This window comes from Enhydra lutris, unplaced genomic scaffold, assembly GCF_002288905.1.
Source record: "Enhydra lutris kenyoni isolate GAN:26980312 unplaced genomic scaffold, ASM228890v2 scaffoldscaffold1, whole genome shotgun sequence".
Taxonomy (NCBI): domain Eukaryota; kingdom Metazoa; phylum Chordata; class Mammalia; order Carnivora; family Mustelidae; genus Enhydra; species Enhydra lutris.
In genome coordinates, this window is record NW_019154085.1 from 98948514 (window position 1) to 98975154 (window position 26641).

General features: G+C 37.7%; 1 protein-coding gene across 1 annotated transcript in view; it reads left to right on the forward strand.

The window, feature by feature from the left end:
• Positions 1-9479: 9479 nt before the first annotated feature.
• The window catches only part of LOC111142734 (ARP3 actin related protein 3 homolog), a 59642-nt gene continuing 42480 nt past the window's right edge, over positions 9480-26641 (forward strand). The window contains exon 1 of the mRNA XM_022496025.1: positions 9480-9735. Coding sequence (XP_022351733.1) covers positions 9692-9735 — 44 coding nt within the window. The 5' untranslated portion in view covers positions 9480-9691. The remainder of the gene's footprint in view (positions 9736-26641) is intronic.

Sequence of the window (26641 nt, forward strand, 5' to 3'; positions counted from 1 at the left end):
TACCAAAGGATGAAAATAAATGTGTCTGAACAAATGTATTCACAATTTAGTTTCTTCTCCTCAAACTGGAACTAAATGCAGTTTTAAATTGCAATGAGAAGCCAGGACATTTTTGAAATATGTGTTTTTAAGAGCATTGCAATGCCTGAGAGGCAAGCAGGGGAAAAAAAAGCAATAAATATTTAAAAATCTGAGGTACTCCAGAACTATTTTAATAGAATAGCATAATGTGTTAAACTAAATGCAATGGACACATTGAGCCACAATGTAATTTTAGAGAACTAAGAACGTACTTCTTTTTATCTTTCATTGAAAAAATAATGAGGGTACCATTTCCTGGAGCATTTTTTTCTGTAATTGACAGGCATATACATGTGACCTCCAGTTCATCTACACCTAACAAAAGTCACTGTAACCTATAATATATGTATGCTTTCCCTCTCAAATCTGTATTTTCTAGTTTTAGGTATTAATACTTAAATTAATGACTTGCTCCTAAACAAACTGAACTTCCTCTGACTGGGTTATCCTAAAAGCTTTCTATGGTTATATTGTGGCATTTGCATTGGAGTTTCAGTCTGGCTAACTTCAGCAATTTTCCTCTTATCTTATTAGACTTTTTAAATTACAAAATTAATATGTATTCATTGTAACAAGACAGGAAATTCAGAGTTAAAGGAAAAAGTCAATAACCTCCCCCTTCAATCTCATCTCCTTTTAGGTTTCCATTGTTTTCTGTGCAATCTTCCATAATGTCTCTATGTTTATACCACATATAAGTAGGTACCATGGTCCCCCTTGATCCTTGGACAATATATTCCAAGTCTCTCAGTGGATTCCTGAAACCGTGGATAATACTGATCCCTATATATGTTTGTCCTGTATGTACATGCCTATAATCAAGTTTAATTTATAAATTAGGCACAGTCAGAGGTTAACAATAACTTCCAGTAAAACAGAGCAATTATAACAACATACTGTAATGAAGGTTATGTGATTGTGGTCTCTCTCACTCTCTCTCAAGATGTCTTATTGCCCTTGTTGTGATGATGTAAGATGATAAAATGCCTACGTGATGTGATGAAGTAGGCAAACGACACAAGTGTTGTGACATAGTGTTAGGCTACCATTGACCTTTGAGGCTACTTCAGGAGTGTCATCTGCTTGCAGACTATGGCTGTCCCTAGGTGACTGAAACCACAGAAAGCAAGACTGTGGGAAGGGGAGGGTAAGGTACATATATAGTGATAAAAAAAAAACCTCTTTAAAGGCCTGATATACAAAGGAAGCCATTGTAGCTTTCATTCTAAATCAGCATGACTATACATAAACTTTGTTCAAACCCAGAGCCTGATTTATGGCCCGCCATGCACGCATTGTACATCTGCTTTGTGAATGAGTAGCCTAATGGGGAACTGTCTTATCCTTGAGATATCCATCAGTGCTCCCACTGCCTGCAATCCTTTACGATAAAATTCATGATTCCTCTCTATATGTGAATCTATAAGTTGTTGAGCTTTGATAAGATGTAGAAAGTACTTAACTCTGTTAAAGACTGTCATTCTCTGGAGCACTTTCTTCCCTGTAAAGAACGTGTTCCCCAGGCAACGGTCTTCACTTGGGCTCGAATTAAACTCTCCTTCTTACTTTTAGAGATTCTAAAAGGTTTGTTCATTTTGTGTCAACCAAAAGGCCTTCCTTCCTTTCTCCCTTTCTTACTCCCTGTTTTTGTGTATCTTTCCAAATATTAGATCACACTACAAATCCAAGGTCACAAACTGGTGGCCTTTGGTCTAGATACAGCAAAGAAAACATTTTGTTCGCAAAATATTGGGGAAAATTTAATATGAAAAACTGGAAGATCTGGCTCCACATGCCTATATGGTGATAATATTACTGATGCTACATGGGCTTTCCAATTTAACACGGTCTCTCAGTCCCTATTGATCACCCACTTATCACCTGTAAGCATTTGAGTTTATATCCTTCTGATACGAAGCAATACTGGTTGCTCAGTAGCAACTTGCTTTTTGTATTTAGTGTAGTATCACGGCATTATCAATCAGGATGAGATTCAGCTGCATATAACTAAAAACACCCAATTATGGTGGCTTAACCACTAAGGGTTTATTTTTCTCTTATGTAAAATAAGCCTGAACGTGAGTGGTCAAGGGCTAATATGGCACTTCAGGGCCATATGGAACCTGAGTTCCTTCCATTTTTCTGCCCCATCTTCCTTCGGACATGGCTCCTAGTCTCAAGGTCAGTTAACCATTCATAGTGTCTGAAGAGCTCCAGGTACTTTATCCATGATGTAGGCAGAAGAAAAGTGAAGGGGAAAAAAATGGGTATTCTGAGTAAACCTTTTTTAAAGTTATTTTCTAGAAACTATACTTAACTACTTCTACTTGTATCTCACTGGCCATAACTTAATTGCACTGCCACAATCAGCTGCAAGTGCAATTGAGAAATGTTGCCTTTTGGTGGGGCACATAGACTCATTAGTAAAATCCAGGTGTTGTTACTAAGGAGAAGACATAAATATCAGTCTCTGCTACATTGCCCTGCAGGTTATTACTGACATATGGAAGAGATTGTGAATGCCTCTTAAGACCCAAGCTTCCCTTCTTCTATGTTAGAAGAAACCTGAGATTTACCTGGTCAGAGAGGCACTTGAAGAATGTATCTCTAGGGCACCTGGGTGGTTCAGTCCTGTAAGTGTCTGCCTTTGGCTCAGGTCATGATCCCAGGATCCTGGGATCAAGTTCCACGTTGGGCTCCTTGTTCAGCAGGGAGTCTGCTTCTCCCTCTCCCTCTGCCTACTGCTCTGCTTGCTTGTGCTCTCTCTCTGTGTCAAATAGGTAAATAAAATCTTTAAAAAAGAAGAATGTATTTCTAAAACTCCAAAATTTTAAAAATAATTCTTCATGATCATAATCTTCTCTCCCTCCTATTATAGTACTTTAATTTTTTTAGGATTCACCAAAATGGGATTCCTAAGACTAATATGTACTAATACATATAAATAAAAAATTGAGATCAATGGCTAACTTCGTAGGAAGTGGGGCAATTCACGTCCTCAGAACGGTGTACAGTGCAAATGCATGTACACTTATCAGCTCTGCATATTTTTCTCATTTTATCGTATTTTTTTAAGATTGTATGTATTTATTTGAGAGAGGATGAGTGAGAGGGAGTGTGCATAAGCAGGGGGAGGGACAAAGAGAGAGGGAGAAACAGACTCCCTGCTGAGAAGGGAGCCCAGCTTCATCATCCCAGGACCCCCAGATCATGACCTGAGCCCAAGGCACCCACTTAACCAATGGAACCACCCAGGTGCCCCTTTTTTCTCATTTTAAATGTTGTGAAGTGTGGGTTAAAAATGTTATCATTGTTTAATTTTTATTTCCCTTACTATCAGCAATGAAAAGCCTCTTTTTCTATGACAGTTGTCTATTTTAATTGTCTTACTCCTCTGTAGGGAGTTTATGTTAATAGCCTTTGCCAATGTTTCTGTTGGATTATTTGCACTTTAATTATTGTTTTTAACTCTTAGAATATTAACCTTTGTTATATGTAATATAAATTATTTTAATCTATAATTTCTAGAAAAAGCTTTCGCCAATGAAAATCCAATTGTTTATATAACCAAGTCTTTCCGTTAATAGCTATGGGTCTCTACTTAAGAAAGTCTCTCCCACTTTGAGATTATACAAATATTTTCCTAAGTTTTATTCTAAATATTTAGAGTCTTATTTTTGCTCTTCAACTCATTCATTCAATTGATATTTGTTGTGCATTTGTTATCAGCCGATTCCTTTTCAGATTTTAGAGGGCATGTTTTTCTGGTTGAGAGAGATAGATAATAAGCAAATAAACCAGTATATAAAAAGGCATTTCATTAGAAAATTAAAACATGGTGACATGGGGGAGTGAGAAAGTCTCCTTGAGAATAGGTGGTCAGGAAAGGCTGTCCTGAGCAAATGAAATTTAAATGGATTCTGGAATAACTAATGATAGGACAGAAGTCCAGGGAAAAGACACAGGTAGAAACAGCCTCAGTGTGTGTGAGGAAGAGCAAGAAGGCTTATGTGGCTAACTCATGAGGGACAGGAGAATTTGGAAAGGGAGGCAGGCACCCAGATACAATAGGCTTAGCAGACCACAATGAGGAATATGGATTTTACTCTATATTGAAGATTTACGTAGTCTATCTGCAACTTGTGTTTATATGTAATATGATGTATGTGGGAGGGGGTGAGGGAGTCTAACCTGTTTTTTCTTTCCAACTGATTTATATATTAAATAAATTGTTCATTTTTTGCAGTGGTGAGTGAAACCAGATAGTGATAGATCCCATAGATTCTCACCTCCTTTCAAACACTGTACAGATATTATTACTATATGAAATATATTTTCAATTGAAATGAAGCATGTAATGAGTATAAGATTTTTTATCCCAGGGATGTGGCCATGGAGTAAAATCATTCCAGAACTTCATTTTAGAAGTTTGTGGGCAGCAGCAGTTGAGAAAGTCACTTATGAAAACCAGTTTTATTACTTTATAGTCACACGAAGCAGTTCATCAAAAAACATAGCTCTAGGGGCACCTGGGTGGCTCAGTGGGTTAAGCCTCTGCCTTCGGCTCAGGTCATGATTCCAGGGTCCCGGGATCGAGCCCCGCATCGGGCTCTCTGCTCAGCGGGGAGCCTGCTTCCTCCTCTCTCTCTGCTTGCTTCTCTGCCTACTTGTGATCTCCGTCTGTCAAATAAATAAATAAAAGTCTTAAAAAAAAAACATAGCTCTAGTTGATCAGCCATTTTATTCACTGAACTTGAGCTCTGACACAAATGACTTTTGACCAATTCCAAAATCAAATCTAACCACAAAAGGCCAAGACCAGCCACCAAGGGAGACATTTAAGAGAATGTGCCATGGGCTCTGAAGGCAAGTCTGTAGGAGATCTTCTAAAAATATTCTGCACAGCAGTAGCATGAAAAGAGTAAGCACGTAGGCCACAAGATAACCTCTGTGATGAGGAGGACACATTTTTGGATGTTTAAGTCTGTATGTCTAGATAGTAAGTAAAAGAGTCATTACTTTATAATTACACCACAGTCCTCCTGATTTGTCCATATAAGATCATTCTATAATTTATAATATCCTTTCTTAAAATTCAAGCTTTACAACAACCCCATAGGTTATTTCTGCAAATTTATAGATGAAAATAGATTAAAGAATTCATTCTCAAGTCTCTTTCTCTTTTGTTAAGATTTTATTTATTTATTTATTTATTTGAGAGACAGAGCTTGAGTGCATGAGCCAGAAGGGCAGAAAGAAGGGAAGAGAGAATCTTAAGCTGACGCTGTGTTGCACTCTGAGATTGACACAGGGCTCCATTTCACGACCCTGAGATCATGACCTGAGCCGAAACCAACAGTCAGACGCTTAACCATCTGAGCCACCCAGGAACCCCCACCCTCAAGTCTCTTGATTCTAAGTTCAGTGCTGTCTCTATACATTAAGTTAGCTGACTAAGATCAAACAACGGGACTAGGGAGAAGCCAAGGTTCACAGTCACTTCCTTTCACCATTAGGCTGTATGGACAGCTTGACCATTTATTTATCTGCCCTTAATCAATATTCTTTATGGATTTGATTGGTCTGCTAATTTGCAAATAGTCATCCTTGCAGCAAGTACTTATGTTGATTTAAAAATAATAACAACATTTAGAGCCTGGGTGGCTCAGTGGGTTAAAGCCTCTGTCTTTGGCTCAGGTCATGATCCCAGGGTCCTGGGATGGAGTCCCGCATCAGACTCTCTGCTTAGCAGGGAGCCTGCTTCCTCCTCTCTCTCTGCCTGCCTCTCTGCCTACTTTTGATCTGTCAAATAAATAAATAAAATCTTAAAAAAATAATAATAACATTTCTCATTTTAAAATAATGGAGATTGAGTGATACGTGAGTTTCTTGGACATTTAAGATCCAGAGACATTTGCTAAGCTGGCCTTAAAACACAAATTACCTAGGAAATCTCACAGTAACTGGTTAACTAGTGTATCAGTCAAAATTAAACAATGCTGTGGCATTACAACTAAAGAGCCCTGAAAAGAGCTGGGCTTTTGTCCGGGTCCTGGTCCCTAGTTTCTCTGAGATACTGGGAAAGTCACTTACATTCTGTTGTCCTCTGCATCACTTAGTATTAAATTTGATGTAAGCAATGAAAGATATTACTACCAACTTAAGCAAAAGGGGCTTTCTTGGAAGGATATTACAAGACTCACAAATGCTTGAAATGTTGGGTACCGGGCTTAGAAAGTGACAAGTTCATCTGAACTAAAAGGAAATTGGGGTGCTATTAGGGATGAATGGGTATGGGGCAAACAAACCCCACCCATCCACCACTGCTTTCCTTTTCTTGTCTAAAGATGATCTCTGTGAGCCCTTCTAGCTCTGACATCCTCTGCTTCTCTGTATTTGGAGGAGGAAGGGTACATATGCAAACAGGGTGGTCAGATGCACTCTTGCTAGATGTGCATCTGAAGGCTGCATGCCGCTGAGGAAGGCTGAACCACAGCAGCACTACAGAGGCTCACCAATTCTGGCACTAGGAAGTAGGAGGGGTCTTAAGCAAGCGAAGTGTTTGGGTAGACAAATGATGAGGAACAAGCATAAATAATGCCACCAGTGAGTGTTAGAAGCTTCCAAAGGTTTCTAACAGTTGCATCTTTTACAAAGGGCAGACTTGACTCCATGAAAGAGACTATCCTAGAAGGTTCCCTCATGCTGATGAGATACAGTATCTAGCACTGACCTGAACTGCATATTTGAATGCAATCTCTATGTAAATGTTAAAGAGCTTCCCAAATCAAAAGTTGAAAACTTTTCAAACAGTTGAAAACTGGTAGCCTGCAGGTCAGATATAACCTGCGGAGAATTAGTTACCAACAGATAACAAATATAGATTATCCCCCCACAAAGGGAAGTTTGGGCAACACTGGGTCTACATCTCTGCGGAGCAACAGTTTTCTACTGCCTATGGTGGGGATGTGGACTCTCCATATCGCCAAACCTCCTCAGGGTCCTCTTTACACATAATGCACCTGTTTGGACCCTGGGAGCATTCCAGTTCCTGACCCTTGATGTAACTATTTCTGTGACAACCCACACAAGGCCTGTATGTGAGCAGCCATCTTGAGGATCCACCAGTGTGTGTTTCCCTGATGGACCTGTTTAAGTTCCAAACCTCTGTTCTCGGGCCCCATTTGGTAAGATCCTTTTGCTCCTGACTTACTACCGGTATTGCTGGAAACAACTGTTTACCCCAACCAACCCACATGTCCCTTTTCTGACACAGCTGATCTTCAGGCATCTTTTCTCAAAGATGAAATGACCTTAAATGACCTTAAATATCTGATGTTGTGAAAGGCAGCAAAGAATCTTCACTTAGCGTCTTCTAAAATGTAGGGAGAAAAGCAACTATGCATCTGAACAGAGAACCACTTCTGCATGACTTCTTGGAAGACAATCACTGAGGAAAGCCTTCCCGGAGGATTATTTATCTGTTTTCTGTGAGTAGCTGTGGATATGCTGGACACTAGTTGGTGATGACAATTCCTCTAAGTTGTCTCTCTGCATGTTTGGTCCCATCTGGATGTTACTGCTCACATAATTCCTATCCCTGGTTTATAGCACACAATGTATTATAAGACCATTCACTTCAATCTTTAATTTGTGGGGTCCATTCTCTATCAAGCAGCCACATTTCCTTGCTTAAATCTCTGATGGCTTCCAGGCTGCTTTTAGGCTAAACTCTAAGATTCGTGGAGAAGTCTACAAATCCTTGCATTTTGATTCTTCTTATCTCCCTGGCTCCATATCCCACTGCAACTTCCCTGACTCACTTCACTTTGACCGTTTGGGTCTTCTTTGAATTTGTGAAAGGATCCAAGCTCTTTCCCACCTCAGGTCCTTGACTTTTGCCATTTCCTGTTCTGGAGGGCTCCCCTTCCTCCTCACCCTTTTCCCTATCTCCTGCCTAATCTTTAAAATGTCACTTTGTCAGAGAAGCCTTCCCTATATTCCACTTCCCTCCCATTCTCCCACCCTTATTTTTCATTTCTCATAGCCCCCTGCTCTCTGGTATTGCTTTTAACACAATTTATGTTTTCCCACTAAACTGTGAACTCTTGAGAGCAAGGACCTTATCTATTTTGTGCCCAATGACTACTCAGGGGCAGTAGGGTCCCTGCCATAATTGAGTAGGTGAGCAATACTTATCTGTCAGATGAGTGAAAAGTCCACTTTCCATCCCGCAGCCCAGTCTAACAACTTACTCTTCTGATGTAAGACATCCTTTCTTAGGGAAAAAAAATTTTTATTTCAGCTACGTAAACAAATTGATGATTTACCGGAAGATAAGCCAGGTGGAAAGCTGTTAAACTTCTAGGTTCCCCAGGTGGGGTCCCACGCCATCACCCGAGAACTTGTTGGAAATGCACATTACCAGGCCCTTCTCCGGACCGCCTAAACAGAAAACTCCGGGGATGTGGCCCAGCAATCCGTTTCAGCAAGCCTTCCAGGTAACTCTGATGCACATTTAAGTTTGAAAACCATTGTTCTAGGCTCTCCAGTTTTTAACCTTTTTTCCTATTTTTTTGGGGGGGTCCTTAACTTTGGTATAATCCTGCTGGTAAAACAGTAAAATCCTAAACTACCGCAGAGGCAATCTTTGCTGTCATCCAAAAGCCTTGAAAAACGGACCGTTCGTTTATAGAGTACCTTATGTAGAACGCACTCCCAGGAGGTTTGTCTTCCTCGTGGGTACAGGCCTGCCCCTGGCGTGGCCTACAATCTAGACAATGTTGTAACACTTGTCATGTGCAATGTAACAATGCACAGGTGTAAATGACTAAAAACTCCGCAAGAAGGCAGAAGGGCTACGGAGCAAGCCTTTGTTTACCCATCCCTCCCGAGTGCTCACCCTCGGTCTGATATCGCTCATTTCCACCCAGAAAAGCGGACTCTCCAAGTTACAAGAAGGTTGTGTGTAGAACGTTTTCTATTAAGCCAGTTTTCCCCGGGGAAATGGAGAAGATATTCGCTGCTGCGGATTGCAGTCCCTCCATCCTAGCACAGAAGTAATTGAAACTGAAGAACCCTTTCAGCTTCAGGAGAATCAGAGGCTCCAGCCAACTTCCCCGCCCCTACCCTCTGGGAAAACCCGAAGTGGACTTCATTAACGTCGGGACGCGAGCGGCAGCTGGCGGCAGCACGTCATTGCGCATGTTCTCTCGCCCCTCCCGCTCGGAGCCGGAAGGGGGAGCGCTCGCGGCCTGGGCCTGGCCTGGCCGGGGCGGCGGCACCGGCGGCCATCTTGGCTTCCCGGGGCAAGGCGGCGTGGGGGGAAGAAGTTGTAGGGTGGGGGCAGGAGGGAGGAGGAGGGGAGAGAGGGGGAGGAGGCCGCGGCGGGGCAGGGCGGGGACTGTCTGCCCGCCTGGGTTGCGGAAGTGGTAGCCGCTGACCGAGCCTGCTGCTTTCTCGCTACTGCTTCGGCTTCCCGGCTCCCCCCCGGACGGAGAGGGCGGCCCGGCTGTGGATGGTCAGATAGCTCCGATCTCCTGCCGCCAATCCCTGGCCCCAATCAGCACGGAGCAGACGGCGGCAGCGGCAGTAGCAGGCGAGGAGGAAGATGGCGGGACGGCTGCCGGCCTGTGTGGTGGACTGTGGCACGGGGTAAGGGGGCTGACGGGCGGGGGAGGGGGGGGGAAACTGAGGCGGAGGCGGGAAAATGGCGGGGGAGGGTGGAGGTCGGCAGATGTGTGCTGCGGCAAGGTGCTGCCGCCGGCCGTGTCAGTCTTAGCCGCGCGGTGTTGCCAGGGGTGGGGCCCGGAGCCAGGGCCTCCCTTGTTGCCTGGCTTCACCCGCTGGGACCGGACCGGGCCAGGGGCGCGGGGCCGAGAAACCCCTTGGGAGCGGTTTGCTCCGCGCGACCCCTCCCAGCCCTTCCCCCATCGCGGTGGGCAGCACCGCCCAAGGAGACGTGTGGCCGGTCGCCTCTCCGGGGCCCGCGGTGCGGTCGGGGTGGTCTCAGACCCCGTGCACCCGGCTCTCCTTTGCCTCCACATCCCTTCCTGCCCGTGGATTTGGGGACCGAGTGGATCGAGCGCGGGGACAGCCTGGCAGAGGAGCGAGAAAAGAGAAGCACTGCTTGTAGGTTTTGCAAGATTGCTGTGACAACACTCTGCCCAGGGGTGTGGGTGGGGAAAGGGAAGAATCAGACTCTGAAAATGGGAACCTAGGTCGGGGCTTTTATTTGACCACCCACCTCCTCTCCGATTCCGACTCCGGTCTTTTCCATCTCTTACTGCGCTTATACCGGTGAACCAAGTCACATTTTAATTTGAGAGAGAAAGATGTCATGTGTTACTTCTCTTGCCTCAAAAAAGTCCCCCAGTGAGCAAGCGCGCTGCAACTTCCTTAGTTTTGTCAAAGCCGCTTCCTGCTTTCAGTCTTTTATACCCTTATAAGGTAGTTTTTCGCTTCCAACCTGAACACATCTTATTAGAACTTTCAAAATTAAGCGTATTCCAAACATTGAATTACTGGTGCCAGTTATCAGTTTATGTGAATTTAAAAATATATATGTATTGATGTTTCGTGGGGCGGGAGGAAGGGAAGCACCAAAGAAAATAAGTTGTGTGCGTTCGTTTTGTGAAGGTATCTCAAAATCGAGAAGGAAGGTATAGAGCTATAAAGGGACATGGTTGCTTTTCATGGAGTTACCAGATCTGTAGAATAGCCTTTTTACCTGTAGACTGGTGTTAAAGTGTATAAACAGGCATTTTAGAGTTTTGGCACATTTTGTATTTTCATTAGAAATACTGTCTATATTTTAATGTGGAATGACTTCTTAATGTTGCAGTGTTGGGAGTGTGTGTCCTGTGTCGATATATGGTTATATTTCTAATAACCAAAATAATCCAATGGGCGGGGGGTTATGAGAGGTAGAGTATTAGCCTAGTTTTCCTCCTTTCATTATTCACCAAACTTTTGTTGTTTAAGGGATTGTATACACAAACTCCTCATTCCGTTTGTTCACTGTAAAACAGCTCTAGCTCTAATCTTCATGCTCTGAACTTTGGTAGTGTGACTTTCTAAAATTCCAGCCGTGCATGTGGAAACACCGATTTATTAACATTTTCCTTTGGGAAACACCAGCCTACTTTAGCCTTGGAACTTCTAAATGTATTGTTTTGATGGACAGCTTATTAAAGTTACTATTTTTTTTAATCCCGCCTAATGTTCTTGAGCCAGTATATATATATATATCTCGCCCCCCCCCCCCCCCCAGTCAAATTGGTGAGTAGTTTCATGCTTAGGGTCAGTTTTAAAATTAGATTTGGCTGGAGTGAGAAGGAATTTTCAGGTGTGTTTTGTTAAAGTGAAAAATACTGCTACATAATTAATAATTTATGCTTTAGAAATTATTGGGTTGTTAATAAAATTAGTGTAGATAATTGTAGTCCTAACAACTAACATGGTAACAAGTAAGATGTTACTTTTTCTCACTGTTTTTCCCCTTTCGAAATCAGTTCTGGTTATTTTTGAGTTAGTATACTAGGTATTTCATTGAGGTTAACTGTCCTTAAGTGACCTCCTTCTGATAGGGCAACCCTGAATTTGAAACACATGCTGAGTGACCAGGAGATGTGGGAGGGGTTCAATCCATACTTAGGATTATTTTTGTTTTAATATTTCAGTTATTACTACATTGTTACATTTTACTTTATTGCATTAATTTTAGCTCACAAGGTGAGGTAGTTAACTGGACACTCATGATTTAAATGGAACTAATTAGGATTCCCCATTGCCTCTCACTTTCTTTTTTTTAACCATCTGTCAGAGCTCCATTTATTTTGGTCTTCAAAAGGTTTTTTGGTCTTTTGTGTTGCCTATTAATGCAACTCCTGGAAAGTCACACCTGCAGCTTTATTAGCAGGAAGAGGATAGCTCTTTGAGATTGGGACTGCGATAAGCATATTTAAGTAAGGCCTTCACAGGGAGTTTTATGTTCCAGAGCACTGTGGTCCCCAGATGAAAATTGTGTGCCTGTAATTTGTGCTTTAGAGAATGCATTCATCTATTTGGTCTATAATTACAATTACCCACTTAATATATGTGAAAAATTAAAAAAAAAATAAGTGAAAAGTTATAACCTGAATCTGGTTGCTTGTTCCGTTTCATCATATAAGTTAGGAAAAAGATGACTGGAAAAAGTGGCTATCTATGAAACTTGGTGTTCTCCAATAAGAAAAGCTATTTAAGAGTTAGGAAACATGAAATTTAAACCCAAGACCAAAGTTCGAGATCCTCCAGCAAAGATCCTTTATCTCAACATAAGATAAAGAATCACCTAAGCTGAGATCATAAAAGAAAATAACTCCTTTGGAAAGTTATTTAGAAATAACTGTTTCTTTCATATTGATGTCATCTCTGCACACTTTCTTGGTCTGCGTTGGAATAGTGCTGTAGGAAAAATATTTGTGTAGAGATTTTCATTGATAGAACTGGTTGCTTAACTAAATTATAGAACTATCAGTTGTGAGGGAAACTTTTTTCAAAAGCATTTTTATGACATTGTAACACTTGCAAAGTTTAAGAGGATCTTGTTATTTTTTGTATGTTTTCACTCACTTCTTCAACATTCAAGCCAAATAAAGGAACTGCTTATATACTTTTTTAAATGCTGTAGCTCAATTATAGAGCTCTGCATTGTCAAATTTCCTTTTCCCCTTTATGTCTCTTTTTTTTTTTTTAAATTTTAATGTATTTATTTATTTATTGTACAGAGAGAGACACAGTGAGAGAGGGAACACAAGCAGGGGGAGTGAGAGAGGGAGTTGCAGGCTTCTGGCCAAGCAGGGAGCACGATGTGGGGCTCAAACTCAGGACCCTGGGATCATGACCTGAGCTGAAGGCAGACACTTAACCAACTGAGCCACCCAGGTGCCCCTGTGTCTCTTTTTTTAATCTGATCAGTACTGCTGTGGTAAATTATTTCCATTATGATAGCAGAGGTTAATATGGCCCTGCTAGAGAGCTATATATTGGTATCTAGATATATTCAGGTTTAGAACTAGTTCAGAATTTCTGTAATTGACATAAGCTTCCTAGTATAATTTTAAAATGTAAGCATAAATATTTTGTTTGGAGTCAGTGGATGAGGAGCTTATATAATTCATACTGTGGCCACATTCTAGAAATTAGTACAGATAGGATGATCTTCTTTGAGAACCAATGAGGAAGAGCTGAGTGGGTGGGGAAAAACAAGTGGGAAGTTCATGTTTCCTATGTGAATTCTGTACATAATATTTAATAACAACACTATTTCTCCAGCCATCTTCAAGGGCAGAAACATTTGCAGTATCTTGTTGTTACCAAAAAACACAGAAATTCTTATTCTTTCTCAGGGGTCATGTTTTGTATGCCCTTTGAAGTAAGTGTAACAGGCTCCTGTTGAGAAGTCACTTTTTTTGGGGGGGGGGGAGCATTTTTTAAAAAATTTAAATTTAATTTGCCAAGATATAGTACATCATTAGTTTTTAATATTATTTTCAATTATTCATTAGTTTAATATGATACACAGTGAGGGTTGCAGAAAGGGGGGTGGGTGGGGGGATGGGGTAAATGGGTGATGGGAATGAAAGAGAAGTCACTTTCTTACTTAGACTTACCTAAAATCTTTCTTCTTTCCTTCCCCACCAGTCTCTTTCCCTGCATGCACATTCTGTGTTGAAATACAGACTTCGGGTTGTGTATATATATATTGTATCTAATGAACTTTCCAGCCTAATTTTAAGACACAGTTCAGAAATTTATTTTTAAGCACAGATTGGGAAGCTCCACTACTGGAGGACATGCTGGCCAGGATTTATATTTATCTTATTAGTTTTGTGACAGTCATTTTTACCTCATTTTACAAGTGAGCAAACAGGATTGGAGAAATATAAATTACTTTTTTAGTGGCATGTAGTTAGCAGGTGGTAACTATTGCTATTTGGACTTAAGCTTTTCTGTATTGAAGCCCTGTGTTCTTTCTGTTACACTATGGGGATTCCTGAGCCCTTATCAGAATTATGTACGTTTCTTTGTTTTTATTAGTAAGGCTAATTCTCTTCTTGTTTAAAATATTATTATAAATCTTAGCCTTGTGCATTAGATTTAATGAATTAGAGAATTCTTGTGGAAATCTTTCAGATTTTTATTTATATAAATATATGTATATATATCATATATATATAAAATTATATGTATGTAAAAAAATATATATAGTATATGTGAATTCCTAGCTTATTTCCATGTCACTTTGATTACATTGAAATTCTGGAAAAAATTTACTCTGCGTTTTATCAGGAAATACTAACAGCTGATACTTATTAAGAATTACATGTCAGACCCAATGCTTTATATCATCTCATTTACTTTTCACATCAGCCTAAGAATTATCTCTGTTTTAAAGACAGAAAAAATTAGGGTTTAAAGAGGTTAAACTATTTGCCCAAGGTATTGTAGCAAATAAATGTGGTATAGTCCCTACTCTATATAATAGTCTCCTTACATAGAGGATGGGCTTTTAACAGTAATGAATCATTTAGATATTTTTTTAAGAAAATTCATTTATGATGTTGTAAAGGCAGAAAGCAGTGTTAGTAATAGTAACTTAAGGATTAGTTGCACAGGTAGAAGTGGTATTGCCAAATCAAGGCTGACTGTAGACTTGGCAGCAGGTCAGACACTCTTGGGATTGTAATGAAAATGTATAATACAGTCTGATTTCAAGAATCTTAATGAGATAAGAGCTAAAAATTATTTTTAAAAATTAGGATGATAAAAGATCGCACTTTATCAAATGTTAAGATATTTACTTTTGTTATATTAATAGCTGCTCTATAGGTTGTATGAGAGATTATTGTGGTCAGGAAGAGTCAGGGAAGTTGCAGTGAAGGTAGGATATATGCTTTCCTTTTAAGGACAGATACAGGAAAAGGAAGTTCATATGCAGCAGAGAGCAGCTGCTTTTTGTATTTAGCCCTGTTAGTATACATTGCACCGCCCTCTTCCGTTGGAATTGAGGACCACGTAATAATGCAAATCTAGATTACATAATGTGGAGGGTAACTAACATTTATTGAGCACTTACTGTACCAGGTTTTCATTGTGTGTCAGCAGAACTTTGATTCAAAATATTTTTACTTGATAGGAAATAAAAATCCTTTACAAGAGGAGTTAAACGTTGTAAAAAGGGCTTTTAGAATATTTGCAGAATGGAATGCAGTTGAATCGGATGTAGAGGAGCTATTTGGGATGAAGTTATGGGACTTGACACATAATATGAACTCACATCTTTGTTGAATGAACAAGCAAATGAATGAAGGGACGAGAATTAGGGTATGGTTTAAAAAAACTGCCTGGGAAACACCCCATACCCAGTGACTCAGAATCTCAGGGGTTGGACCTAGGAATATAAATTTAGATGATCTTCCTAGATAATTTTTAAGCAGTCCTCTCAGCACCAGCTTTGCAGAGATTCTGAAATAGGATATTGGTAGTAGGAGTAGAGCAGAAGAGATAAATTTGGGAAACATTGCTTTTTTTGTTTGTTTGTACTTCCTAGTTATATTGTTTTGTGTTATGGTTAGCAAGGGCTTTGTAGTCATAGCTGTTTTTGAGTTCAAGCTTTTCTAGCTATATGACTTTGTACACTTCAAACTCTGCATGTCGCATGTTTCCCATGTGTAATTTGGAGATCATAGTATCTATCTTATGAGTGGGTTTTTTTCATTTGTTTCTTTTTTTTCTTTAAAGATTTTACTTACTTATTTGACAGAGATAGACAACACGGAGAGAAAGCACAAGCAGGGGGAGAGGCTGAGGGAGGAAAGAAGTAGGCTTCTTGCTGAGCTGGGGGCCTTCTGGGGGCTCTATCCCAGGACCCTAGGATCATGATCTGAGGAGAAGGCAGATGCTTAAGGACTGAGCCACCCAGGCGCCCCTGTTTCTTGTTTTTTGAGATAATGCATGAAAATGGTTAGTCACAGTGCTTGACACATAGTAAAAACTTGATACATCATAATTATTATAGTTATCAATTAGCTCTCTTTTTTATTGAATTGTTATTTTTTAAGGAAAGGAACACTGTCTTATGGATATTTATTTTTCTTCTGCAGTGCTTGGCTTAACAGTTCTTTGCACAGTCAAAATGTTTTTGCTGATTTGAGAGATGAAGGTATAGCTAGGGCTTGACAGTTGATTGTGGTGGATTGTAGTCATCAATGAAGATGTCAGGATTTGAGTTTGAGTGGAACAGTTAAGGTTGGTTTTAAGAAGCTGAGTGAAATTGTTATTTGTTACTGAATTTGGATGATGATCATAATTGGAAATACTCTAAAGGAAGTTAAAAATATGGGAACTTCAGGAATGAAGATAGAGATGTGGCAGTCCATCATTGCGATTTATAAACTGAAGCTAATAAAATAATAGCAAGAAGATTGAATATTAATGTTCCTTCTTTTAAAAATCTTCGATATGTAATCTGGCTTCTTGAGCATAACAATGAGAAGAATGAGTGAGCACACATGGCTTGCAATGATGAGTGATCAGCTATGCTGACAGCTGGTCTTTTGCTTCATCCTTTTGCTTTACATCTTTAAAGCAGAATCTTTTTAGGAGATTTTAGCTCAGCATAGGACTAAATTTCCCTCCACAGTGTTCCTCCTTATCCAGTGTGCTTTCCCACCTCCAGCAGGTGAAAACAGCTGAATGATTGGAGTAGGGACAGGAGTTTGGAATGGTTAAAATGTAGCTTCAAGCAGTATGTTTTCTGAAACAAAATTCCTGTATTATAAAGGCATTTGAATGCTCGTCTGTAATTCTCTTGGAACTTGAAGGCTCTTTTATGACATTACTGATTTGTAATAGCCACTGGCATAGAGGGAAGAGCAAAGCAGTTAAGTAATAATAACACTACATTAACATGCTTTATAGTTTACCAAGCACTTATAAATTCATGTATTATTAAGTAACAGCACAAGATAAGGTGGTATTATTGGATTAATGTTTAAATTTGGTTCTCCAGAATATGATAGTGACTAATATTACTTTGTGTGCTGGTGGTTTTATTACCTTTATATGGACCTTTATATTATACAACAAATATATGAAAGATACATCCATAGTGGATTGATACCAGAACAAAAAAGACAAATAGTATTTTAATTTTTCCAAAGGACCATTCGTGTAATTTTTTTTTTCTTTCAAGATTTTTTCCAAAACTTTTCAAAACTGTTGCCTTAAACTCATGTCATTCTTACATACTCTTTATAACCAGTAAAGGGACAGCCTTGAATTTGTGTGGTCTGATATATTTTCCTTTCTAACTCCTCTCTACCTCTAACACATCCTCACAAAAATATTTTATCTGGTCTGATGCTGAACATTACATCTTTAAATATTCTCTCCTTTAAGTCATCTTGCCCATTGTGAAAATGCTATTCCCTTGATAAGGGTGTCTTTAAGACTTTTTCAGTTACAGTACTTAGTGTGAATGAGGGATTACTACAAGGAAATTGAGTCTTAAGATGGGGAATTAGGGTGCAAAATGCCTTACAGTTTATGGTTGGTTTTGGAACTATGTAAAATTACTATGTTTTTAGTCTTGGTCTGTGATAAAAGTCTATTTTTTGCTTACTTAAAGTCTTAGAGCTTAGTATAAGTTTGATGCGTTTTTCTTGAAGTATTTTTAACTTCAGTTATTTCGAGGCTACAAAAATAGCATTTAATGTGTATTTGTGAAACTTACTTTAGTGAATTAATAAGGGAAGTGCCTAAATGACTTACACAGAATTATGGAGATCGAAAAGACTTTGAGAAATAGTTTAACTTGCTCTTTATTTATAAATGAGACAGAGGTCCAGAGTTGAGAAATGTTTTTCAGGATTACTCCTAGTTATCATTTGATAGCGTTGTTGAATTCTCTTCAATTTTCTTAGGAGTTCATATTTTTGAGTTACAGAGTTACAGTTGAAGTTTCTTCTTGCCGGTTGAAATAACAATATATGTTTTTTTAATGGTTAAAGTAGTTTGGTTGAGGCCTGGTTCAGTACATTCTTCAGAAATCTTTAAGTGTTTTTATTGTAATACAAATGCATAGTAGATGGTACAGTTGCAAAACTAATTTTGTTTCCCGTCATAACATTTTAACACAAATTCAGAAATTATTCATAAAATGAATGCCTTTTTTTAAGGAAATACGCTTTTTTATTGTTTCAGGCATTTAAATATTAGAAGTACTTAATTTAGTTTTTGGTTATCACTGATTTTAAAGACATTACATGGGATGTGTACAGGTCAGCCTTTCAAAGTCCTTTAGGAATTATGTTTTTGAGATAATTCTGCATAACCTTTTCAGAAGCTCTATGATGTGTAGGTGATATAATAACTATTTTAAAGATGAGGAAACTGAGGTATAGAGAATTTAAGTAACTTGCTCAATTAAATAGTAGGTACGGTTAAGTATTAGATCTAGCATTGAGCCTTCAGGCAGTCTGGTTCCAGAACCCACTGTTAATACTGCGTTCAGTTGGGATATATTCAGTATCAGTGGTTAAATTGTTAACCAAGTCTTTGAAGAGTATTAAAATTTAAACAAACTTTTTTTTTAACAAAAGATATTTTTAGGGGTGCCTGGGTGGCTCAGTGGGTTAAGCCTCTGCCTTCGGCTCAGGTCATGATCTCAGGGTCCTGGGATCGAGTCCCGCATTGGGCGCTCTGCTTGGCAGGGAGCCTGCTTCCTCCCCTCCCTCTCACTCTCTGCTTGTCTCTCTGCCTACTTGTGATCTCTCTGTCAAATAAATAAATAAAATCTTAAAATATATATATATATATATTTTTTTTTTTTAGAACTGTTTTTAGTACAAATATGAGATATATAGGAAAGTCTTAGTGACTAATTCATTGATTTGATTAACCCAAAACACAAGCAAGTTAATTGACATAGAATTGTTTATTAACTGTTTGAATATTGTAAGGACAGACATTGTATGAAACATGATAAAGCTGACGGTTGCTGGTTAATTCAAGATAGCTCACTTAAGGAAATGATGTTTAATTACATATAACTTAAGAATAAAGGTATACATATTTCTGAAGCTGCAATTTGAATAATTGATCCATTACAAAGTTATTTCTCTCATTAATGCCTGCATTAAAAAAAACAAAAATGAAATAGTTAAATTTAAGAATAAGGATTTAAGACTATAGGATTACAAAAAAGAAACTCTTTTATTAGACTCAGAATACTTAATATTAGGTATTTGATCTGAAAGTAGTGAATATATAGATTAAGAGAAACACATGGGTTACCAAGAAAGTAGCTCCCCCCCCCAAAAATAGAATTAAAGAGATTGTTATCTCTGGAGTTTAGGATGAATTTTGATACATTTAATCTAAAAAGTACACAGTTGTAGTAGAAGCTTATGTTTCCTTTTTGAAAGTATTTATTTTAAAATTTTGCTTCATATTAATCAAAAGGATAGAGGTAACAAAGCAAAGGAAACCTATTTGGGCTTGGCTTTTTTTCTTTTCGTGATTAATTTGTTATTCAGATAGTAGACTAGTTGAGAATTTTATTGCTTCCAAAATACATTTTGAAGGGACCTGCTTTACTTGTTTCAAGTTGCCTTGTCAGGATTTGAAAGTAAAACAAAACTTTTTTATTTTTAATAGTGAAGCAGGATTTAAATTGATAGGAAGATTCTGAGAAGTAGAAACGAAGGAAATGTAATGTGATTATATGAGTGAGAAATCATGGATGCAAACAACAAAATATCTAGCTAATACAAGCCAAAAACTAATTATTGAAAGGATATGGTTTAGATCACAAAATTGATGGGAAGGCTGGAGAACCAGGCTCAGAAAAGCAGAGAAAACCGAGACCAGGCAGTGAGAGTCTGCTATCGAAGTCATGTTGCAGGAAGTTGGCAGGATGCTACAACTAGATACTAGCAATATAAATTCTAAAACATCTCTTCATCTTGTACTTACTCAGTCAAGATTCAAAGTTCTGACCTGAGCTCAGATTGGTTTGATATCGATCATGTTATGTGTAGTAGGTGGCAGAAATGGAATGTACCAGTATTAGGTCCCTCCTTCTATAAAGGGATGTGAGGTTTCATGTCCTGCAAAGACTTAATCCTTGGTGGATTGATCAAAATAGTAATGGGAATTTGATGCTGGCAGAAAAAGTGAGTGTCCACTGTCATTAGAAAGATGAGGATGGGGAAGTTTTTTGTCCGTTTATCTTTATGTTGCCTTAAATTCCTTCATTTTGAAAACTGCTTAATCCTTTTTCATAACTAGCAGTTTGAATTAACATGTTTTTTCCAAAAGTGCAAAAACCCTGTGTTTCACACTCCGTTCATTCTAAATGTGTGAATCAAGGACAGTTTATTAAAGGAATAATTAATGATGTTGTGACGGGATTTTTCATTAGAACAGAGGTGTAACAGTCAAGTAATTTTGGGATTATGGAATATTTTGGAAAGTAGGACCAACTTGATAAATTCAGTGATATGATAGACCATTTCTTTAAACTTTTTTTTTTAAATAGTAAACCTGAATTATAACTATGAGAATTTGAGCTGTGCTAATTTTTTTCTTTTTCAGAGATAATGGGCCGTATATATTTATTCATATATGACAAAATCCTAGAAAGTAGGAAATAGCTTTTGCATCAGTTGGAAAAACTGCTTTTCAGTAACTCTAGTGAGCATCTGAGCAAATGCATACTTTTGCAGTACTTCTGTTGTAGGGAATATAAAGATGATTAGGAAATGGTGCCTGCCCTCTAGGAAGCTCACATCACATAATAACAGTATGGTAACTGCTCTGGCAAGTGTAAATGAAACTTCTTGGAATCATAGGTGAAGGAAAATTTACTTTTTCCAGGGAGGATGAAAAAAGACTTCCTGGTAGAGATAATAATTGAAGTAGGCCTTTAAGGTTGAATAAAGTATTGATAGGCAGAAATAAGACTAGCGTACAAGGTGAGAGAACAGTGGTAGGAAACAAAGTGAGGTGGAAGAGTATAGGTTGAAATTTGGGTATGTTAGGTTTGGTATGGTACAAGGAAATAGTGATATACAATATGGTACAGAAAAGTAGTGGAATACTTGATATAGTACAGCAAAGTAGTGAGACTCTGATGTATGATAGTAAGTGCTTCTTGAGTTGAATTCAAAAGATATGTTGGAACTTGGATTATGGAGATCTGTAGTCAAATGCTCTACCACTGAGCTATACCCACAGGATTATGGAGATCTGAAAGACCTTGAATTCTGCACTGCTTTGGTATTTACGCCATAGGTAGTATGAAGCCATAATCTATCATAAACCAAGTTTATGAGAATAGGAAGTGACTTCATTATGGTGATTTATGGTGATGAAAATAAAAATAATAACCAGCAGTTATACAGTGCATACTGTGTGCCAGGCACTGTTATCTGTTAATGCATTTGATACCTAATCCTGTAACATAGATACTGTTACTCTCTTAAAGATGAAACTGATGCAGAAATTATAAGTGAGGAAGATCTCCATAGCTAGCACGACAAACTATACTGTTAGTCCTTTCTCTGGTTTTATTTTGGAAGTAACCCCCTCATATTTAAAGGAGACAGTATAAAAGTCATTGATTTTGATAGATATCTTGAGTTCATATCTAGCTTTAATATTTCTTTGCAGTGGTTTCTTCTTCTGTGAGGTGCAGTTTCCCCAATATGGAAATAGATCCATTTTGCATGGTTTTGGTAACAGTTAGGGATAATATAAAGCACATTGCAAAATAATTGATATACAGTAACAACGGCAATTATTGTTAAAATTGCTATAAAAAGGTATTGCAGATCAGTGAGATAGTATGATGATTGTCTTTCTCTGATTGACTTATTTCACTTAGCATAATGCCCTCTAGTTCCATCCACGTTGTAGCAAATGGCAAGATTTCATTTTTTTCTTTTTTTTTTTTTTGATGGCTGGGCAATATTCCATTGTATGTATATACACCACACTGATATGTGGAATTTAAGAAACATGGCAGAGGATCATAGGGGAAGAGAGGAAAACATGAAATGAGGAAACTAGAGAGAGAGACAAACTGTAAGAGACTCTTAATCTTAGGAGACAAACTGGGTTGCTGGAGGGGAGGAGGTTGGGGAGATGGGGTGGCTGGGTGATGGACATTAGGAGGATATGTGTTGTGGTGAGTGCTGCTGGGTGTTGTGTAAGACTTATGAATCACAGACCTTATCCCTGAAACAAATAATAACATTATATGTTAATTTAAAAAAAAATCCCTAAGTAAAGCCATTAAAAGGCTAAAAAAACAAAAACCAACCAAAAACAAACAAACAAACAAAAAAAACCCACAACCCAAACTAGAAAAACTAGAAACAACCCACATGTCCTTTAATTTGTGAATGGTTAAACAGACTGGTACGTACCATGGAATAATATTCGGCAATAAAAAGGAATGAACTATTGATATATGTTAAAAAAAAAAAAAAGGTATTGCAGGTAATCGACTTATTTCATCACTGGAATTCTCAGTTCTATGCTGAATATTTTGGTACATACAGAAAGTTATGACATGATTTTATTCTTTAGGTTTATGTTTAGTTTCAGAGATGAAACTAATGTATGTGAAATAACTGAAGATGGTATATAATTATTTAATTGGAGATTAATAAAGGCTGTAGTATTTGGGAGGATGGTTTATGAAGGAGCTGAACTTGCTCAAATTCTTGGAAAAACATAAATAGGTTATGATAGATGGAAGGGAGGGAAAGCTTTGTTAATAGAAGCTAAATTGGAAGCTTTATGATGGTAGGATAACTTTCTTTATGATGGTAGGATAACTCTCTCCAAGTTATGACCTTGTGCATAGTATTTAATAATGCTCAGTAAATATTTTATTGATGAAGTTAAGTCAGGCAGAAATTTCAAAATATTTGAGGGAGGGATCAGTTAGGAGATTGGCCTGCTTGGAATTGACCCTGTTTGGAGCTGTGGGACAGTAGGTAGTTAATTTTACTTATCTTGCCTTGTTTGGGAAGGATTTTAAATGGGAAACAATGGTTTAGAATTGATTTGATTGGCAATAGATTGTGTTGATCATTAAGCAGAAGACTGATAAAAGTTAAACTTATGTAGTACCAGTCTGAATCTTGTACTTTATTTTAAGCAGCTCTATAGAGATATGATTAACATACCTAAAATTTACCCTTTTAAAGTGTATAGTTGAGTTATTCACAAGTTTGTGCAACCATCTCCACAGTCAACTTTAGAATATTTCATCACCCCAAAAAGAACATCATACACATTTAATAGTCAAACTCTATTCTCCCTGCCTTCAACCCTTGGGAGTTACTAATTTATTTCCTGTCTTCATGGATTTGCCTGTTGTGGTCGTTTCATATAAGTGGAATAATACCTCTTTTAGTGGTGGATAGTTGGACTGGTGTACTAGCAAAGAGGTTGGGAAAACATTGCTGTCTTTGAAAGAAAAATTATAGGGATGGGTAGAGAAATAAAAGAAGGCTCATGGAAAGGAAAATGATCTGGGTGTGGGTCGAGTTTACTGAATATTTAGTGCCATCTACTGTTATCTTTTTTAATCCTCATGACAGTGAATTCAGTTTTATTCCTTATGAATTAGGAATAGTCTGTGATCATGGGAGTTAGTAAATGGTGGAACAGACATTTCACTCATGACTTTTTGATTCTAAGGTCCATATTCTTTCTTCCTTACTAGTGAAAAGGAGTTAGATTTTATGTTTCAGACCTAAAAGGACTGGGAGAGTATCATTTCTTTTTACACAGAGGAGTCCACTCCTTTCTTACACTTAAGAGTTCTGTCAGTTTTTTTGTGTGTGTCACGTTAAACATTTACTTTAATATAGTGAGAAAAACATTGGAGGGCATTGGAAATTCTTTTCAAATAATTGCTAATTATCTTTGTAGCCAATATTCCCTGTGAATTAGCCACTGTATTCTTGTTCTAAAAATTGCTAACACTAGAAGTACAAAGAAAACTATAGCTAAGTAGAGAATTGAGGTATTACAGAAGTTAAGCAGTGGGATTCATTTGTAGACCTCCATTTTCATTTAAAATTTGATATTTATACATAATACATACTTTGTTTTTATGATAAGGTAAAGGTGGAAGCTGGTCATATTGAGATAGAATTCTTTCAACTTTAAATTAGTGGTTGTTCATACCCAGAAGTTTTGGAAAATTGGGTTGCACTAGATCATTAAGGTTCTTTCTATCCTAAAGTTTGAGAATCTTATATTCATTTTGTTATATGGTTTAAGACTGTGGAAACATGGAAGGTTAAAATTCTAATGCTGTTTCTCTCTTACATAGGCTGTAGGTTATTAACTGGATTTACTGTGATAGCGTCAATACATGTTTGTTCTTTTCTGTAATGATTTTTTATTCTGGTTCATTTCGAACTGGTTTTTTTTTTAAATTTTTGTTCCCATTTAGTGGTTCAGTATTAGTAACATATTAGAATCTTCAAATAGCTTTTTGCTTTGAGATAGTTTTCAAAGCAAAAAGAAATATGAACCATTATATTAAGTAAAAGTACTCTTTGTCAACTACATGCTTTTAATAAGGAAGATTTGAATTTGTAGAATCAAAACTAATATCCAACATAAGGGTTGCTAATGTTTTTAACAAGCATAACTCATTTTACTACTTGAAAATATTCTTTCCTTAAATGAATTATTTTCTTTTAGAGAAGTACAGTGAATAATAGGACAGATACTCCTATTTATTGGAATTATTGTCTGCTAGCATTTTATCATATTTGTTTCATTTTTTTTAAGAGCGAGAGTGAGTTATTGATAACTATTCTCATTCCCAGATCTACTTTTCCCTACCCCAGAGGCAGTTAGGACCATGATAGACCAACCATTTCTTACATAAAACTTGTTTGTGTTTTGCCATTCATTACTCCCAGTGCAGGTCATCCCTCTTTTATAATTTCGTTATATTTCCACTACCATTCTTCTAGTGTTTTTTGAATTCTGTTTCCTTCTCTAAGCTATTTCCAATTCCTTTTCCCTCCTTGCTGGCCCAGATCAACATCGGAGATTTTTTTTTCATTGCTGTATACTTCAGGGAGTTTTTGTAAATTTAGCTTGCTGCCTTGGGTCACAAAGGAAAATTTTGGTTTAGTTTTCCAAAATATTGTATTGTGCTTATGCATTTCATAAACCTTAGGTAGGATAGCTTTGCCTTTTTCATTTTATGGTCTCTTTAAAAACCATTTGGGAAATTACACTTTCTTTTTAAATACGGGAGAGTGTAAAGAAAGTGTACTCATAGTTTGCCCAGTAACATGTTTTAAATCAAAGTAATACATATGCAAGTTCATGTATGAATGATCTTTGGGATGTGTAAGAGATTTATGCTTGGGATGGCACCTGGGTGGCTAGGGGATATAGGCATGGTTGGGAAACTTAACATTTTTTCAGTATTATTAAAATTTTAATGATGGGCAAATGTAGTCAGTTCACAGTGCTTTTACTTAAAAAAAAAAAAAAAGTAACGTGTATCGTTAGATCGGTTAAGACAAACAGTGTAAATTTAGAAAACAATATTCTCCCTTCTCTCCATCGTGCTGCCTGGAGACAATTACAATTTACTGTTTCTTTTGTAGAGTTCCTGAAGAAAAAAATGTATGCATATTCTAGCATTCTGTAATAGAATTTTTGATGTGTAATTTTATTTCTACTCTGTATGTAAATGTAAATCTCTGTTTACAGTTGACATCAAAAAAAGATACCACTTTTGAAAGTATCTTTGAGATTTCAGGGTATTCACAAAATGTAATTCTCCTGTTTAGAATTGGCATTTAAAAAGGACTAGGTTTGAAAGTATTCTTAAGGTAGTGCAGGGTAACAAGTGCAAGGTAATAAGCAGTAATAAAAGTATACACACGAACACACATAAGTACACACCATTTATTTAAAAATGGCAAGTTGGAAGGCATTAGGACTCTACTAATTTTGATTAGGGATCATGCTATGAAAATTGAATGTGTCCAAAAGGAATGATGAAAATGAGAGATTTGAAAAGGGCCTGTGAGGAAACGAAGGATTGGGGTGAAATAAAAAAAAAACAGTGATGGAAAGAAGAATGAGCATTTATGTCATGTAAGTGCTAGGATTTATGTGTGCTATTCCTAACCAGTTATCAAGACTTTTTATAAGAGTATAACTGTGCGTTTCGGATATAACTCTGTTTTGCAGGGGTTGAGGGTTATGAAAGTGAAGTGGGTATTTAGAGGAGTCTGGGGAGGTAAGTAGGCATCAGACCATAGCATGTTGAGGAGTTGTCTTCAAACTAGTGAAATTAATTGAGATATTCTAAAAAAGCAGAGGCTTGATTTTTTAACTATTAAACCAAGTTTGGATTCTTGGGCTAAGTCTTCCATAGTTATGGTATATGTATATCTTTTTTGCATATTGTTGTATTTGTTTTGTTAAGGATTTTTGCGTCTGTATTCATGAT